This window comes from Centruroides sculpturatus, unplaced genomic scaffold (genome assembly GCF_000671375.1).
Source record: "Centruroides sculpturatus isolate CEXI.00-Female unplaced genomic scaffold, Cexi_2.0 scaffold873, whole genome shotgun sequence".
Classification (NCBI taxonomy): domain Eukaryota; kingdom Metazoa; phylum Arthropoda; class Arachnida; order Scorpiones; family Buthidae; genus Centruroides; species Centruroides sculpturatus.
The window spans coordinates 109,140-130,228 of record NW_019385041.1 but is presented as its reverse complement, the minus strand read 5'-3'; the positions used below and the strand labels follow the sequence as shown (position 1 = coordinate 130,228).

At 26.8% G+C, this 21,089-nt stretch overlaps 1 protein-coding gene across 1 annotated transcript in view; it reads left to right on the top strand.

Annotated features, from left to right (window-relative positions):
* Positions 1-21,089, top strand: part of LOC111633761 (tight junction protein ZO-1-like) — a 108,597-nt gene that overhangs the window by 52,342 nt on the left and 35,166 nt on the right. The window contains exons 12-14 of the mRNA XM_023378381.1: positions 4,635-4,785; positions 8,096-8,198; positions 10,056-10,104. Coding sequence (XP_023234149.1) covers positions 4,635-4,785; positions 8,096-8,198; positions 10,056-10,104 — 303 coding nt within the window. The remainder of the gene's footprint in view (positions 1-4,634; positions 4,786-8,095; positions 8,199-10,055; positions 10,105-21,089) is intronic.

Here is a 21,089-nt window from a genome sequence, read left to right as displayed (position 1 = left end):
CCATAAAAATTATATTTATATTAATGATGTCTCCAAAGTTCAGCAAATTTTTCGCAGAAAAATAACTTATCAGGAAACATGCACCTGCCGTTTGATGCACTGCTCCATGACGAAAACAAGTATAAGCAATGGCATCATCGAACAGTGCACACTCGGTAAGTAATCCTACAATTTTTTGTTTATAGCATAGTTTATATGGATTATTCCCAAAAAATTATACGTGTTTTGGAAATGTTGAGTCAAATTAGTCTAGAATCGATTAATTTTATGAAAAAAAACCTTTCAAACAGCCATAGTCCCTAAACTGCATACGTGCCGGGCTGTGATTGGCTCATGTATTTAAGTGATCGTAAAACACGAATTCATATAAAAATGAACGTATCTACCATATTATAGGGGGGGTCTACTGTATAAGCAAAGAATTGCATTGAATTTGTTAGAGAATTATAGTAATCTTGATTTTTAAAAGATGAAAATTTTCAGCAGGTTTATAACATTCTATAACAATTATATAAAAAGTTTTAAAAAATATAATATTACACCCGAAAATATTTAAAAAAACCCATTTTCTCTACTGTCCAATATTAATACAACAATAATACCAACATAAAACATCCAAAAGACAGAGCTAAACATAATTATTGTGGTGTTTTCTAATTTTACACCTTATTTTCCTGTTTAAAATAGTATGGTTATTAAAAAATTATTAACTTATGTATAAATTGTTAAAATTCTTTATTCACTGACTAATTTTGTTTAACTGTATTTCTATTCTACATTTCTTATTTCCTTTTTCTATTCTCTTTTCCCTCCTATTGCTTCTATTTTAAATACCCTCTATAGAGGGTATTTAAAATAGAAGCAATAGAGGGCATTATTGGTAGAGACTACCAATAATGCCCTCTATAAAAAAAAGTCAAATTTTGTTTTCTTACTATTCTATATTTTATATATAGAAATAACTGATTTGTATTTCATCTGAAACTGGAGCCAATAATCAAAAACCAATAAATTTTGATTTCTAAATTTAAGCAGAACCTTATTCTTCAAGTGTATATTCTATTTTAATATAATCAATATTAAATTGTTATAATTATAATTAAATTTTTTCTAATAGGTAAATGATGTAGATATGAGAGGTGTTACTAGGGAAGAAGCTGTACATCTTTTGCTTAGTATTCATGATGACATTAATCTTATAGTGCAATATTGCAAAGAAGGTAATTTTTAAAAATATTATATTATAAATAGTTAATATTAAATTTTTCACATTTTACAATAAAAAAGATATAAGAAATACAAATTTAAAAATAACTGCATATACATTTGAGAACTCAAATACTTCAAAAATCTATTTATTACTGATATTAGTTATTTTATAAATTAATTAAATGAATTTCATGTTTCAAGTATTTATTCATGGTTAATTTTTTAATTACTTTTTTTGTTTATTATTATTGTAACTGTCTTGTAGTTAAAATCCAAAATAAAACTGGAAGAGATAACTTGTAAAATGAAAACCTTTCATACTTTTCCAGCAAAAGGAGTTAAGGAACAAACAGTTTTGGTTTATTTTATAAACCTTCCTCAAATTTATAAAATAAACCGAATTGTCTCAATTAAACTCATTTTCATTTGCTTTCAAACTACCTAAATAGTTTGAAAGCAAATAGAAATTGTCATGATAATCTTACTGTTTTTTTTTTTTTTATTGGATTATTTTTATACTCTGAAAAAGTTAACCAACAAATAAATTTGAAATAAAAAATATTAATAAGACAATTAATTAATGAAACTAAAATAATGAAAATATATTGTTTTTTAATTGAAGCAATTATTAAGCATAATAATTTTGCAAAATATTAAAAATTTCAGGACTTTTATTATTATGAGATTTCCTAATTTTAAATTTGTTAATTATTTTAATTTTAAATACTATAGTGTGCTTCTTGTCTAGATTAAACTATAAATATAAATGTAATAATAGTTTTTTTAAGGCTAGACTTATTACATTGTTTTAAGAATATAGATGAGCTGTGAATTCAGTACATCACTTTTATTTTCTTTAGAAATTAAAACTTAACCAATGGTATTTACATTTTAAAGAATATAGAATTATCACAAATACTTTTACTTAAACATATTATATTGTGATATTGGCAACAATTACCAGAGGACACTGTTTCGAATTTGCATTTTAGTGCAGAGGCAGAGCCTTCAATAAAAGATTGTCTCCATATATAAAAATTGTTTTGGACTGTCACTGGTGTGTTGAAATAACAGAAGAGGAAATCAAAAACAAGGATTTTTGTATATTTGTGATATTTTTTAAAAGGTTTTTTTTGTTGGTATGCATTTTGGAAATAGTCCCTCCTCAGGCAACTTATTCTAATAGTAGTCTATAACCAAATTTACATAGACAACTACATATAAACTGTGTTGAAGTTTTCCCTTACATTTCTTGACAGTGTTCTTTGGATACTCAAATCAGTACATCAATTTAAGTATTCAAAGACCTTAACTTACATTAATTTTGAACATATTTCCAGCAGCTACATCACATACAGAATTATAAAATGCAAACGTTTTTGGTCTCATTTACTAGCCAGTTACAGGCCTTTACTGAAAATTTGTGTTAAAAGTCTAATATTCTAAATGTTCTGGAATTTTCTTAAAATTCATTCTTTTATGTTCAAATATTATTCTGTCTATCATCGAAATATAAAAACTGTTATATTTGGAATTCTTGAATTTTATTAGAATTTGAAAATGTTATTAAAATTCAAAAATTTATAAAATGTCGTAACAGATTCTGATAAATAAATTAACATAATCTAAAATTTGTACATTTAAACAAGTAGAGCCAAAGACGTTTTTAAATAAATAATCTTTGGCATTAAAAGCATGATATTGTATTTAATTATCAAAATAAAATATTTTAGCATCTTAATTTTTTACTTTTTCTAAATAAAAAAGTTTACAGAAAATACTTGATTAAATTATCTTGTAATATTTATATATTTATGTAAGTAATAAATAAAAATATTTATAATTATTTATTTTTTAGAATATGAAGATGTAACAGCTAACCAAAAGAGTGATTCTTTTTATATAAGGTACTGTAATATTTATTTTTTAAATTATGCTATAGTTTATAATATAATTCAGTATTTATTATACTGTTATGAATGAAATAATTGATGCTCTTCTTAGAAACACACAACTTATTTATTAATCAAGAAAATTCATTAAATAAATTGATAAGCATTAAATTGAGCAAAAATTAAATTGGAGAAAAACAGAATGGAGATTGCTCTCAGAAGTTCTTGGAATGGAATGGTTTCTTGAGTGTTACATACATTTGAACAGTTTTTGAAAGATTTATAGGGCATTCTCCTATTGGACAAAAGTGCAGCTAACAAAATATTTGTTTGTGCAAATATTGATAAATAAAGATTTATGTACATATATTCTTATACAAGTTTGTAGTATGAGTACTGACACAGTTCATTCTGTTTCTCTTTGCATTCTTAATGTTATTGCAATATAGGCTTTATTTATAGAGTTCTTTGTTTTCTTTTCTTCGTTCCTTTGTAGCAAATCTTTTCTGATTTGGAAAACCATTGGCTTATTTGTTCAGTCAGTTACCATTCAGACTAACTAGTATTCTCATTTCTTATTTGTTAATAAAAATCTATAGCAAGATGTATGTGCATTACACACTATTTCACAGACCAAGAAGAAAAAAGCCTTCCATTATTAGCTCACACCCTACTGCATAGAAGTGAAAAATTACCTCAACTGTTTAATGAAGAAACTTCACAATTTGCAACTAACAATAAACTTGGGCTGACAAATCTAAATCATTGTCAAAACAAAAACAGTTAACAATGCCCTCGGCTCAATGACCCATTTCTTGGACTCATGGAATTTTACTACCTTTAGTGGTTTCATCAATGCATTTGAAATAATGTCCTAGTGTTGCCACCAGGCCAGTTTTCACCCAGACAAGCCGGTTTTAAATTCATGGTCCAGATTAATTATTAATTTGCTCGGTTTTCTTAAAAAATGTGAAATTATGACAAAGTAAATTTTGCAAAATACTTGCAAATATTTTTATAATATTAGGTTTGTTCCAACACATAAGTCCCTAACTGGTTTAAAACTGGCATGTGCATTGTTCAGTTCTTGGCTGTAAAATGACATTGCGCATGCCTCGTATGGTTTTAAATTCAAACCAGTCAGGGATTTGTTTGAACACATCTATTGTGAAGCAAGTGTGAGTTTCAGTTTACAAGTTTATAATTTCTATTTTAATTATTTAATATGACAACTCAAGAAATTGAAAACCCAAAAAAGAGGNTACTTGAAATTTCTAAACATTCAATTTTTTTTATTCATTAAAATAAATAGTTTTTAGTAGACTCTTCTAATTAATAAATTTAATCTTGTAATTACTTTCTTTCCTTAATTATTTATTCTGCATTTGTACATTTTAAAATAAGTGTGTATTGTTAATTGCAAAGAATAATTGTTTATATTTAACATTCTATGCTTACTCTCTTATTTATTTTTCTTTAAATCTGATAACAATTAATGAATATATGTACTTAAATCATTTATTTCTATTTTAGACCAGATCCACGATTTATATCATTTCGAAAAGATGGAAATTTAGGCATACGACTTTCAGGAGGTAATGATGTTGGAATATTTGTTGCAGCTGTACAGACTGGTAGTCCTGCAGCACTTCAGGGTTTACAATTAGGAGATAAAATACTTAAGGTTAAGTATATTTGATTCAAATATGTTTCTAGCTTTTATTACTGCATTCAGTTTCCAAGAATTAACTTGATAAACTCAGAAAAGATATTGAAAATTTGTCATTTGAATAAATTCAAATTTTTATTATATTGTTTTTAGAATTTTTAATTAAAATCATATTAATTAGAAATAAAATGGATAAAATTTGATTCCGGCAAAATATATCATGAATTATTAAAAGAAATGATTTATCTGTAAATTTTTCATCCGATGGAGATTATTTTTTAATAAAATTGAAGACAGTCTGCCCAAAAAGGACCACCATTTATTGTTTCCGTGTTCTAGACAATACATTCTTGGCAACAGACCTTTCCTTTTAGGCTACTTATTGTCAGAAGTTTAAAAAGTCCTTTTAAAAAACACAAAATATATAAGGACTTTTTAAAAGGACTTTTTAAACTTCTGGCAACAAGTAGCCTAAAAGGAAAGGTCTGTTGCAAAGAATGTATTGTCTAGAACACGGAAACAATAAATGGTGGTCCTTTTTGGGCAGACTGTCTTCAATTTTATTAAGAAATGATTTAATTATTAATAAATATGTTAGATAAGATAACAATTTTAAGAAAGATATGATTATAAGAATAAAGAATTTATATAAAAGAAAATGATAAAGAAAATAATATGAACAAATCAAATATTTAAAATAATTTAATTATATTACAATTAATGTAAAATTTTTTAGAATTAAACAAGTAATAAATTTCAACAAATCAAAATAGCCATAAAAATGTTAAAAAGTCAAAAAGTTCACAGTTTATTCAGATACAATGTTTTTTAAGATGATATACAACTCATTATCAGATCAAAAAACTCAATGAATAATATTTGTTAACTTGATGATGAGATGTATATCATCTCAAAAATGTTTTTTATCTTTGAACTTTATTAGCATTTTTATAGTTGTTATGATTTAAAATTAATTTATGGAGTTGGTTATTACAATGAACATGAATTAAGATACTTAATTCATAATTTAAATCATTTAAATATCATACAATTAATTTAATCATGTTTGAGATAAAGTCATTTATAAGCAAAAGCAAATCTAGATTTAGATTGTATTTTGAATGTTTTTGTTTATTTCATATTTAGTTAAATATTTTTGCATGATAATAATAGATAAAGCAGTAATTTAGCAGTTTCTATATTAATAGATAAAACACCTATTAAATAATATAATAAAACTACATTAGAACAGGATATAATCAGTTACTTACAGATTAAACAATTATTTTATTTACATAGCTCATGTTTGTTGACTAATTGTTAATTATTACTTCTATATATATATATATATATATTACTTTAAACCAAAGGATTCATTTAAGTATAAATTAGCCTTTCTAAATGTATTTTTTCAAATGCGTTCTGTTATAATATGCTAAAGTAAAGTAATTTCTTATGTATATTTTTATGTATAAGAAATTGCTTTATATGAAATAATATAGCAGACAGTTGGTTGCAAGAAAAAGCTAATTAACAGCATTCAAATAAAATATAAAAACATGGTGACTTGAAAATATCATGCAATGAAAAGATTTATAAATTTTGAAAGAAAATAATGTAATTTAAAATAGATAACTGTTCAATATTGAAATGCTGCAAAAATTATACTAAAAAAAAAATTTGTTTCTTAAGTTGCTAAAGCTGATAGTGAACAGGGAAAGCTATTAGCATTAACAAATGAATACAAAATAAAAAAAAAGTAAATAAAACAAATACTGCAAGATTATTAAAATTGAAATTACTAAATATAATATATCAAAGTACTGTTGCATGGAAGAATAGTTTATAAAATCAAGAATACAAAAGCATAATAATGACATAATAATAATTATCTTGGCTTAATTTAAATTTGCACATTAAAATGTTGAATTTGCTTATAATAATATTGAAAAATTACAAAACTTTCTCTATAAATACAGTAGACCCCCCTATAAAATGGGTTCATATAATACGGCGTATATAATAGCAAAAAAATTGCAATCGTATTCCTGTAAACACTCTAAAAGAAACTTGTATAATATGGTAAAATGCCATCGCCGACTCGTGTTGCGACAAGATTGATCTAATCTAGACCAATAGCGGATATTGTACAAACCATTGAGTTTAAATGAGCAATGGACCTACTAAAAACCATTTATTATTTAACAGCCATAAAAATTATATTTATATTAATGATGTCTCCAAAGTTCAGCAAATTTTTCGCAGAAAAATAACTTATCAGGAAACATGCACCTGCCGTTTGATGCACTGCTCCATGACGAAAACAAGTATAAGCAATGGCATCATCGAACAGTGCACACTCGGTAAGTAATCCTACAATTTTTTGTTTATAGCATAGTTTATATGGATTATTCCCAAAAAATTATACGTGTTTTGGAAATGTTGAGTCAAATTAGTCTAGAATCGATTAATTTTATGAAAAAAAACCTTTCAAACAGCCATAGTCCCTAAACTGCATACGTGCCGGGCTGTGATTGGCTCATGTATTTAAGTGATCGTAAAACACGAATTCATATAAAAATGAACGTATCTACCATATTATAGGGGGGGTCTACTGTATAAGCAAAGAATTGCATTGAATTTGTTAGAGAATTATAGTAATCTTGATTTTTAAAAGATGAAAATTTTCAGCAGGTTTATAACATTCTATAACAATTATATAAAAAGTTTTAAAAAATATAATATTACACCCGAAAATATTTAAAAAAACCCATTTTCTCTACTGTCCAATATTAATACAACAATAATACCAACATAAAACATCCAAAAGACAGAGCTAAACATAATTATTGTGGTGTTTTCTAATTTTACACCTTATTTTCCTGTTTAAAATAGTATGGTTATTAAAAAATTATTAACTTATGTATAAATTGTTAAAATTCTTTATTCACTGACTAATTTTGTTTAACTGTATTTCTATTCTACATTTCTTATTTCCTTTTTCTATTCTCTTTTCCCTCCTATTGCTTCTATTTTAAATACCCTCTATAGAGGGTATTTAAAATAGAAGCAATAGAGGGCATTATTGGTAGAGACTACCAATAATGCCCTCTATAAAAAAAAGTCAAATTTTGTTTTCTTACTATTCTATATTTTATATATAGAAATAACTGATTTGTATTTCATCTGAAACTGGAGCCAATAATCAAAAACCAATAAATTTTGATTTCTAAATTTAAGCAGAACCTTATTCTTCAAGTGTATATTCTATTTTAATATAATCAATATTAAATTGTTATAATTATAATTAAATTTTTTCTAATAGGTAAATGATGTAGATATGAGAGGTGTTACTAGGGAAGAAGCTGTACATCTTTTGCTTAGTATTCATGATGACATTAATCTTATAGTGCAATATTGCAAAGAAGGTAATTTTTAAAAATATTATATTATAAATAGTTAATATTAAATTTTTCACATTTTACAATAAAAAAGATATAAGAAATACAAATTTAAAAATAACTGCATATACATTTGAGAACTCAAATACTTCAAAAATCTATTTATTACTGATATTAGTTATTTTATAAATTAATTAAATGAATTTCATGTTTCAAGTATTTATTCATGGTTAATTTTTTAATTACTTTTTTTGTTTATTATTATTGTAACTGTCTTAAAATAAACTGTAGTTAAAATCCAAAATAAAACTGGAAGAGATAACTTGTAAAATGAAAACCTTTCATACTTTTCCAGCAAAAGGAGTTAAGGAACAAACAGTTTTGGTTTATTTTATAAACCTTCCTCAAATTTATAAAATAAACCGAATTGTCTCAATTAAACTCATTTTCATTTGCTTTCAAACTACCTAAATAGTTTGAAAGCAAATAGAAATTGTCATGATAATCTTACTGTTTTTTTTTTTTTTATTGGATTATTTTTATACTCTGAAAAAGTTAACCAACAAATAAATTTGAAATAAAAAATATTAATAAGACAATTAATTAATGAAACTAAAATAATGAAAATATATTGTTTTTTAATTGAAGCAATTATTAAGCATAATAATTTTGCAAAATATTAAAAATTTCAGGACTTTTATTATTATGAGATTTCCTAATTTTAAATTTGTTAATTATTTTAATTTTAAATACTATAGTGTGCTTCTTGTCTAGATTAAACTATAAATATAAATGTAATAATAGTTTTTTTAAGGCTAGACTTATTACATTGTTTTAAGAATATAGATGAGCTGTGAATTCAGTACATCACTTTTATTTTCTTTAGAAATTAAAACTTAACCAATGGTATTTACATTTTAAAGAATATAGAATTATCACAAATACTTTTACTTAAACATATTATATTGTGATATTGGCAACAATTACCAGAGGACACTGTTTCGAATTTGCATTTTAGTGCAGAGGCAGAGCCTTCAATAAAAGATTGTCTCCATATATAAAAATTGTTTTGGACTGTCACTGGTGTGTTGAAATAACAGAAGAGGAAATCAAAAACAAGGATTTTTGTATATTTGTGATATTTTTTAAAAGGTTTTTTTTGTTGGTATACATTTTGGAAATAGTCCCTCCTCAGGCAACTTATTCTAATAGTAGTCTATAACCAAATTTACATAGACAACTACATATAAACTGTGTTGAAGTTTTCCCTTACATTTCTTGACAGTGTTCTTTGGATACTCAAATCAGTACATCAATTTAAGTATTCAAAGACCTTAACTTACATTAATTTTGAACATATTTCCAGCAGCTACATCACATACAGAATTATAAAATGCAAACGTTTTTGGTCTCATTTACTAGCCAGTTACAGGCCTTTACTGAAAATTTGTGTTAAAAGTCTAATATTCTAAATGTTCTGGAATTTTCTTAAAATTCATTCTTTTATGTTCAAATATTATTCTGTCTATCATCGAAATATAAAAACTGTTATATTTGGAATTCTTGAATTTTATTAGAATTTGAAAATGTTATTAAAATTCAAAAATTTATAAAATGTCGTAACAGATTCTGATAAATAAATTAACATAATCTAAAATTTGTACATTTAAACAAGTAGAGCCAAAGACGTTTTTAAATAAATAATCTTTGGCATTAAAAGCATGATATTGTATTTAATTATCAAAATAAAATATTTTAGCATCTTAATTTTTTACTTTTTCTAAATAAAAAAGTTTACAGAAAATACTTGATTAAATTATCTTGTAATATTTATATATTTATGTAAGTAATAAATAAAAATATTTATAATTATTTATTTTTTAGAATATGAAGATGTAACAGCTAACCAAAAGAGTGATTCTTTTTATATAAGGTACTGTAATATTTATTTTTTAAATTATGCTATAGTTTATAATATAATTCAGTATTTATTATACTGTTATGAATGAAATAATTGATGCTCTTCTTAGAAACACACAACTTATTTATTAATCAAGAAAATTCATTAAATAAATTGATAAGCATTAAATTGAGCAAAAATTAAATTGGAGAAAAACAGAATGGAGATTGCTCTCAGAAGTTCTTGGAATGGAATGGTTTCTTGAGTGTTACATACATTTGAACAGTTTTTGAAAGATTTATAGGGCATTCTCCTATTGGACAAAAGTGCAGCTAACAAAATATTTGTTTGTGCAAATATTGATAAATAAAGATTTATGTACATATATTCTTATACAAGTTTGTAGTATGAGTACTGACACAGTTCATTCTGTTTCTCCTTGCATTCTTAATGTTATTGCAATATAGGCTTTATTTATAGAGTTCTTTGTTTTCTTTTCTTCGTTCCTTTGTAGCAAATCTTTTCTGATTTGGAAAACCATTGGCTTATTTGTTCAGTCAGTTACCATTCAGACTAACTAGTATTCTCATTTCTTATTTGTTAATAAAAATCTATAGCAAGATGTATGTGCATTACACACTATTTCACAGACCAAGAAGAAAAAAGCCTTCCATTATTAGCTCACACCCTACTGCATAGAAGTGAAAAATTACCTCAACTGTTTAATGAAGAAACTTCACAATTTGCAACTAACAATAAACTTGGGCTGACAAATCTAAATCATTGTCAAAACAAAAACAGTTAACAATGCCCTCGGCTCAATGACCCATTTCTTGGACTCATGGAATTTTACTACCTTTAGTGGTTTCATCAATGCATTTGAAATAATGTCCTAGTGTTGCCACCAGGCCAGTTTTCACCCAGACAAGCCGGTTTTAAATTCATGGTCCAGATTAATTATTAATTTGCTCGGTTTTCTTAAAAAATGTGAAATTATGACAAAGTAAATTTTGCAAAATACTTGCAAATATTTTTATAATATTAGGTTTGTTCCAACACATAAGTCCCTAACTGGTTTAAAACTGGCATGTGCATTGTTCAGTTCTTGGCTGTAAAATGACATTGCGCATGCCTCGTATGGTTTTAAATTCAAACCAGTCAGGGATTTGTTTGAACACATCTATTGTGAAGCAAGTGTGAGTTTCAGTTTACAAGTTTATAATTTCTATTTTAATTATTTAATATGACAACTCAAGAAATTGAAAACCCAAAAAAGAGGAAGCAAACTTGTAAATTTAATAAAGATTGGCTGACACAAAACGAATTTCAAAAATGGTTATGACCGGTTCAAGAATCTGATGAAATGGCTAAGTGTTGTGTTTGCAATACTATGTTTAATGTAAAGTGGGATGGTGTAAAAGCTGTGAAATCTCATATGGAAGCAAACACTCATAAGCAAAGAGTATCTTTACTTGTTCATAACTCCAATCTGACCCAATTATTTCAACAGAAAAGTTCTAAATTTGATGATCAGGTAACAGCAGCAGAATTGACACAAGCTTATCATGGTGTAAAGTCACATCACAATTATTTATCCATAGAATTTAGAAGTAAAGTTAGCAATTCCATATTTCTTGACTTGGTTTGTAAAAATATAAGACTTGGGTGTACAAAAATTGAATCTATTGTGCAAAACGTATCAGTTCCATATGCTCTTGAATTAATTATATCTGTTGCAAAGCATTTACCATTTAATGTTGCCACAGATGATCTAATAAAGGTAATAACAAATTATTTCCAATTGCCATTCATTATTTTAATTTGATTGACGACGAGCAACCTATTGTGCATGCTTTGATAGATTTTAAACAAACATGGGATGAAACTTCTGAAGAAATTTTTAATGTTATAAAATCAACAATTGAAAATACAGGATTACCAATTGAAAATATCACCTCATTTAGAGCTGTTAATGCACTGGTCAATTTTGGATGTAAATCTTCAGTTTTTACGAAATTAAAAACAATTAACAATAATTTAATAAAAGCTAATTGTAACTGTCATATTCTCTATAATACTGCTAAATATGCATTAAAAACAATGAAATATGATGTGGAAAGTTTAGTATTAAAAGTCTATAATGAATTTTCATCGAGTACTTGCAACATCAAAGAATTGAGAAATTGTTTCGATTTCCTGGAACAGTCATACTATAAAACCTTGAAGCATATTTCTACTAGATGGGTAAGCTTATATAAAGCTATGATAGGTTACTGAAAAATTGGGCGTTTATTTTATAAATCAGGGAGAAGAAGAATGTAATCCTACAATCTGGACATTTTTGCAAGATCATGAAACTAGTATTAACGATGAAAAATCCTTACCAAAACTGATGTTATTTTGTACGTTCCTTTTTACATATTTTTCAAAAATATATATTAATTTTTGAAAGAGAAAACATTGACGTCACTGAATTACATACTGTTTTTACAGATCTTAGAAACAATATAGTGCAGAGAAAAGAACAGTGCTTTTGCAGTTTTATAGTTAATTGGGCTCTTTTGGATTTTCCAGAGAATAAGAAAAAAATATTCAAACAAGAAGCCAATAAGGTGTACTCACGAGCATTGAAATATTTAAATGACTGCTATGATTTCGAAAATGCATTTTTTATTTTAGTTCAAAAATTTAATTTAAAAATAATATTCCAACTATACAAGACTGCTGTGAACTTGATAAATATATAAACAAAATTGACTTCATTAAAAGCATTGTCTCCTTTTATTTTGAACTTTGCACAATAAAGGAAATAGTAGGAAATTTGGAGGACAAGTTAAAAGCAGAAAAAAATAATTCACAGTTACGGACATTTATATTAAAAAAAAAGCAAATTTTTGAACGTTCAGAGAATAATTGAATTTCTAATGCATACATTAAAAGATGTTTCTCTTCAATGAATAACTTATGGTGAGATAAAAGAAATAGATTAACACCAGAGAATGTTAAAGCTGAACTACTAATTTGCAGTAACATAAAAATTAAATGTAAAAATTTTTACAAAGAAATAATAAAAAATAAAAAACTTCTAGAAGCAGTTAGGAACAACCAAAAATACGCTTTTAAGATGGTAAATAAAAAATAATGTAATGTAATATTTATTTTTATATAAATTTTCTTAATCACTTTTATGTAGTTTATTATTATGAGGGTGAGTCAAAAATTATCCACAATGTTGCTATAACTTTTATTGCAATACAAATAGGAAACTGAACTTATCATTTTTCAATATAGTCCCCTTGCTTTTCAAAGCACTTGGTCCATCATTGCACAAACTTCCTGATGCCCTCAGAAAAGGTTTTTGACTGAGCAGCGAGCCATGCATGCACCACGTTCTTCACTTCTTGGTCCGAGGTGAATTGACAACCCCTTAATGTCTCTTTGAGTGACCAAACAAGTGGTAGTCCGAAGGGGCAAGATCAGGACTATACAGAGGATGAGCCATTACTTCAAATGTGAGTTTTCAGAGCATTTCAGCAGTATGTGGATAGGCATTGTTGTGCAACAACACAACACCTTTCGACAGTAGTCCTCGGCGTTTGCTTCAAATTGCAGGCTTTAGCTTGTCAGTAAGCATCTCACTGTAACATGCACTGTTTATACCTTCCGACCACACTGCTCGTTGTTCCTCTTTGGTGCAAACTTCTAATGGAGTGCCCATGATCTATCTGCAATAAAAGGAAAACAAATGGAGGAATTAGGATTGAAATTCCATAGCAGGACCACAACAGTATAACAATAAAATAAACAAGGATAGAGGTCAGTATGAGCAATGTAAGAAGAGTTATGTCAACATTGCGGATAATTTTTGATTTACCCTCATATATGTAATCATTACTCATGTTGCTTTTCAAATTTCTATATTTATATTATATATTGTATCTTTTGTAACTTAAATTAATTGACAATGCACAACTTCTATTATATTATTTCAATGCAGATCACATGCAGTGTTTAGTGCATTATTTTAATTTGTTGCTTTCAAATAACCTGATACAACTTAGAAAAATTAATCTGCATAAAGATAATCAAATTGATTCATGGAGTTCCTGAAACAGATTTTTCATCCAGTTAGCTTCCTGATATTTCATAAAGCAATATACTCTGCCTTGGTAAAGGAAAGCATGTTATTTTGTTCTCTGTTGGCTAAACTCATGGTTCCTCTCAGATATTGGAAATCTAATATAGGATATGTCTATAAATTGCTTGGATTGATACTTCCCCACTAGCATCTGCATAACTGATGAGGTGACAATTATCTGTAGGATCACTTAAGCTGAGTCTGAAACTATAAATATGCTAATTTAATAATTATGCCTCTAGTAGCAAATTACTTAGTGTCAATTATTAAATTAGCAGATTTATAGCCTAAGTATTTAAGGCAATCATTATCTATTATAAGTATTTAAGGCAATCATTATAGCTATTATCTATATATACATATATTGGGCTTCAGGTTTGTTTAATATACTTAAATATATACTTGACTTAGATCAAGTCTGCTTCAGAAGGATGCTTTATCTTTTGTGATAAGAGGGATGTTGGGATGTTGTGACTGCAATATCTGGTTGAGAATTAGATGACAAATATAACAAGCTGCTTATCATCTGAGCATACTTAAGGTTGTTCTTCACAGGCACTTCTACTTCATTCTTTTCAGACAATCTGGATAGAGAGGCTGTAAAGTACTATATTATTTTTAGAGGATTGTTACACGACACGGAACTGTGTGCCAGTAAAATGTCCGTTAACCTAATGGGTTAACCTAATGGGTACTTTAGCATATTACACGAACCCACGTACACCTAACGTGGGTTCGTGGTTAGATTGCCAGGCCTGGACTTACGCATGCACCGAAATAATTATATACAAGGTCAATAAGAGATCAATTATTTAATAGCAACTCAATTAAAGACTATTTACAAAGTTAGTAACAAGCAAACAATTTATTCAATGAAAAAAATCAACAATTTGAACAACTGACATAATCAAATTAATCTACTTACTAACTTAGAACTATTCCCCTTGGAACTCGACGATCTCAAGTACTTAACCTATGTACAACATTTCTTACAACTCTAAGATCCTAACTGTCACCTCAATATACTAGGAACCTTTATCCTTTCCTCTATCCTGCAAATTCGCTCTTGATCCCTCTCTCAGGAAATAACTTCTATCACTCTGGAATCGCCTCGATCACTTTCTGGACTTCACTTTATAACGCTGCTATCAGGAGCTCACCTCGATTGTCTTCTCTTGATGTACTGACTTTATACTCTGAGGTGACATCACAAATCAGTCTGGAATCACTCCCCTCATTTACATACTTACACCTAACAGTTACTTTTTATTCGTTTCCTGGCAGCCTAGTTTCCGACAATGCTCGCTAACCTTTTACATTATTCTTTAGTACATTTTTCGGGATGCTTAATAAGGTTTAGCAAGTTCCCTACTTAGTGCTTGTGGGGTGTCTCCCCTTTTCTCACTGCAGAACTTTGTTTAACTTCCACCTGGGAGTGCAGTGCACGTTAGTTTCCTTACGACGCTTCATCTTGTCAGTGAGTTGGTTTTTCTTTCTTCTGTTTTAGTTACTAAGGTGAGTGGTGAGAGAATCTTTATCTTAACAAAACATAAACCCCAAACAAAAATAGAATAAAAAGCAAAATAATTAACTAAAAATAACGCTCGGACTCAGTTCCTTACAAGGTGTCCAAGATTCTTTAGCTCAGTGTTTCTCATCGGGGCGATATCGCCCCATGTGGGCATTTTTCCATGTTGAGGGGGCAATTAGTAACAATTTGGGGGGCAAAANTAAACAATTATTTTATTTACATAGCTCATGTTTGTTGACTAATTGTTAATTATTACTTCTATATATATATATATATATATTACTTTAAACCAAAGGATTCATTTAAGTATAAATTAGCCTTTCTAAATGTATTTTTTCAAATGCGTTCTGTTATAATATGCTAAAGTAAAGTAATTTCTTATGTATATTTTTATGTATAAGAAATTGCTTTATATGAAATAATATAGCAGACAGTTGGTTGCAAGAAAAAGCTAATTAACAGCATTCAAATAAAATATAAAAACATGGTGACTTGAAAATATCATGCAATGAAAAGATTTATAAATTTTGAAAGAAAATAATGTAATTTAAAATAGATAACTGTTCAATATTGAAATGCTGCAAAAATTATACTAAAAAAAAAATTTGTTTCTTAAGTTGCTAAAGCTGATAGTGAACAGGGAAAGCTATTAGCATTAACAAATGAATACAAAATAAAAAAAAAGTAAATAAAACAAATACTGCAAGATTATTAAAATTGAAATTACTAAATATAATATATCAAAGTACTGTTGCATGGAAGAATAGTTTATAAAATCAAGAATACAAAAGCATAATAATGACATAATAATAATTATCTTGGCTTAATTTAAATTTGCACATTAAAATGTTGAATTTGCTTATAATAATATTGAAAAATTACAAAACTTTCTCTATAAATACAGTAGACCCCCCTATAAAATGGGTTCATATAATACGGCGTATATAATAGCAAAAAAATTGCAATCGTATTCCTGTAAACACTCTAAAAGAAACTTGTATAATATGGTAAAATGCCATCGCCGACTCGTGTTGCGACAAGATTGATCTAATCTAGACCAATAGCGGATATTGTACAAACCATTGAGTTTAAATGAGCAATGGACCTACTAAAAACCATTTATTATTTAACAGCCATAAAAATTATATTTATATTAATGATGTCTCCAAAGTTCAGCAAATTTTTCGCAGAAAAATAACTTATCAGGAAACATGCACCTGCCGTTTGATGCACTGCTCCATGACGAAAACAAGTATAAGCAATGGCATCATCGAACAGTGCACACTCGGTAAGTAATCCTACAATTTTTTGTTTATAGCATAGTTTATATGGATTATTCCCAAAAAATTATACGTGTTTTGGAAATGTTGAGTCAAATTAGTCTAGAATCGATTAATTTTATGAAAAAAAACCTTTCAAACAGCCATAGTCCCTAAACTGCATACGTGCCGGGCTGTGATTGGCTCATGTATTTAAGTGATCGTAAAACACGAATTCATATAAAAATGAACGTATCTACCATATTATAGGGGGGGTCTACTGTATAAGCAAAGAATTGCATTGAATTTGTTAGAGAATTATAGTAATCTTGATTTTTAAAAGATGAAAATTTTCAGCAGGTTTATAACATTCTATAACAATTATATAAAAAGTTTTAAAAAATATAATATTACACCCGAAAATATTTAAAAAAACCCATTTTCTCTACTGTCCAATATTAATACAACAATAATACCAACATAAAACATCCAAAAGACAGAGCTAAACATAATTATTGTGGTGTTTTCTAATTTTACACCTTATTTTCCTGTTTAAAATAGTATGGTTATTAAAAAATTATTAACTTATGTATAAATTGTTAAAATTCTTTATTCACTGACTAATTTTGTTTAACTGTATTTCTATTCTACATTTCTTATTTCCTTTTTCTATTCTCTTTTCCCTCCTATTGCTTCTATTTTAAATACCCTCTATAGAGGGTATTTAAAATAGAAGCAATAGAGGGCATTATTGGTAGAGACTACCAATAATGCCCTCTATAAAAAAAAGTCAAATTTTGTTTTCTTACTATTCTATATTTTATATATAGAAATAACTGATTTGTATTTCATCTGAAACTGGAGCCAATAATCAAAAACCAATAAATTTTGATTTCTAAATTTAAGCAGAACCTTATTCTTCAAGTGTATATTCTATTTTAATATAATCAATATTAAATTGTTATAATTATAATTAAATTTTTTCTAATAGGTAAATGATGTAGATATGAGAGGTGTTACTAGGGAAGAAGCTGTACATCTTTTGCTTAGTATTCATGATGACATTAATCTTATAGTGCAATATTGCAAAGAAGGTAATTTTTAAAAATATTATATTATAAATAGTTAATATTAAATTTTTCACATTTTACAATAAAAAAGATATAAGAAATACAAATTTAAAAATAACTGCATATACATTTGAGAACTCAAATACTTCAAAAATCTATTTATTACTGATATTAGTTATTTTATAAATTAATTAAATGAATTTCATGTTTCAAGTATTTATTCATGGTTAATTTTTTAATTACTTTTTTTGTTTATTATTATTGTAACTGTCTTAAAATAAACTGTAGTTAAAATCCAAAATAAAACTGGAAGAGATAACTTGTAAAATGAAAACCTTTCATACTTTTCCAGCAAAAGGAGTTAAGGAACAAACAGTTTTGGTTTATTTTATAAACCTTCCTCAAATTTATAAAATAAACCGAATTGTCTCAATTAAACTCATTTTCATTTGCTTTCAAACTACCTAAATAGTTTGAAAGCAAATAGAAATTGTCATGATAATCTTACTGTTTTTTTTTTTTTTATTGGATTATTTTTATACTCTGAAAAAGTTAACCAACAAATAAATTTGAAATAAAAAATATTAATAAGACAATTAATTAATGAAACTAAAATAATGAAAATATATTGTTTTTTAATTGAAGCAATTATTAAGCATAATAATTTTGCAAAATATTAAAAATTTCAGGACTTTTATTATTATGAGATTTCCTAATTTTAAATTTGTTAATTATTTTAATTTTAAATACTATAGTGTGCTTCTTGTCTAGATTAAACTATAAATATAAATGTAATAATAGTTTTTTTAAGGCTAGACTTATTACATTGTTTTAAGAATATAGATGAGCTGTGAATTCAGTACATCACTTTTATTTTCTTTAGAAATTAAAACTTAACCAATGGTATTTACATTTTAAAGAATATAGAATTATCACAAATACTTTTACTTAAACATATTATATTGTGATATTGGCAACAATTACCAGAGGACACTGTTTCGAATTTGCATTTTAGTGCAGAGGCAGAGCCTTCAATAAAAGATTGTCTCCATATATAAAAATTGTTTTGGACTGTCACTGGTGTGTTGAAATAACAGAAGAGGAAATCAAAAACAAGGATTTTTGTATATTTGTGATATTTTTTAAAAGGTTTTTTTTGTTGGTATACATTTTGGAAATAGTCCCTCCTCAGGCAACTTATTCTAATAGTAGTCTATAACCAAATTTACATAGACAACTACATATAAACTGTGTTGAAGTTTTCCCTTACATTTCTTGACAGTGTTCTTTGGATACTCAAATCAGTACATCAATTTAAGTATTCAAAGACCTTAACTTACATTAATTTTGAACATATTTCCAGCAGCTACATCACATACAGAATTATAAAATGCAAACGTTTTTGGTCTCATTTACTAGCCAGTTACAGGCCTTTACTGAAAATTTGTGTTAAAAGTCTAATATTCTAAATGTTCTGGAATTTTCTTAAAATTCATTCTTTTATGTTCAAATATTATTCTGTCTATCATCGAAATATAAAAACTGTTATATTTGGAATTCTTGAATTTTATTAGAATTTGAAAATGTTATTAAAATTCAAAAATTTATAAAATGTCGTAACAGATTCTGATAAATAAATTAACATAATCTAAAATTTGTACATTTAAACAAGTAGAGCCAAAGACGTTTTTAAATAAATAATCTTTGGCATTAAAAGCATGATATTGTATTTAATTATCAAAATAAAATATTTTAGCATCTTAATTTTTTACTTTTTCTAAATAAAAAAGTTTACAGAAAATACTTGATTAAATTATCTTGTAATATTTATATATTTATGTAAGTAATAAATAAAAATATTTATAATTATTTATTTTTTAGAATATGAAGATGTAACAGCTAACCAAAAGAGTGATTCTTTTTATATAAGGTACTGTAATATTTATTTTTTAAATTATGCTATAGTTTATAATATAATTCAGTATTTATTATACTGTTATGAATGAAATAATTGATGCTCTTCTTAGAAACACACAACTTATTTATTAATCAAGAAAATTCATTAAATAAATTGATAAGCATTAAATTGAGCAAAAATTAAATTGGAGAAAAACAGAATGGAGATTGCTCTCAGAAGTTCTTGGAATGGAATGGTTTCTTGAGTGTTACATACATTTGAACAGTTTTTGAAAGATTTATAGGGCATTCTCCTATTGGACAAAAGTGCAGCTAACAAAATATTTGTTTGTGCAAATATTGATAAATAAAGATTTATGTACATATATTCTTATACAAGTTTGTAGTATGAGTACTGACACAGTTCATTCTGTTTCTCCTTGCATTCTTAATGTTATTGCAATATAGGCTTTATTTATAGAGTTCTTTGTTTTCTTTTCTTCGTTCCTTTGTAGCAAATCTTTTCTGATTTGGAAAACCATTGGCTTATTTGTTCAGTCAGTTACCATTCAGACTAACTAGTATTCTCATTTCTTATTTGTTAATAAAAATCTATAGCAAGATGTATGTGCATTACACACTATTTCACAGACCAAGAAGAAAAAAGCCTTCCATTATTAGCTCACACCCTACTGCATAGAAGTGAAAAATTACCTCAACTGTTTAATGAAGAAACTTCACAATTTGCAACTAACAATAAACTTGGGCTGACAAATCTAAATCATTGTCAAAACAAAAACAGTTAACAATGCCCTCGGCTCAATGACCCATTTCTTGGACTCATGGAATTTTACTACCTTTAGTGGTTTCATCAATGCATTTGAAATAATGTCCTAGTGTTGCCACCAGGCCAGTTTTCACCCAGACAAGCCGGTTTTAAATTCATGGTCCAGATTAATTATTAATTTGCTCGGTTTTCTTAAAAAATGTGAAATTATGACAAAGTAAATTTTGCAAAATACTTGCAAATATTTTTATAATATTAGGTTTGTTCCAACACATAAGTCCCTAACTGGTTTAAAACTGGCATGTGCATTGTTCAGTTCTTGGCTGTAAAATGACAT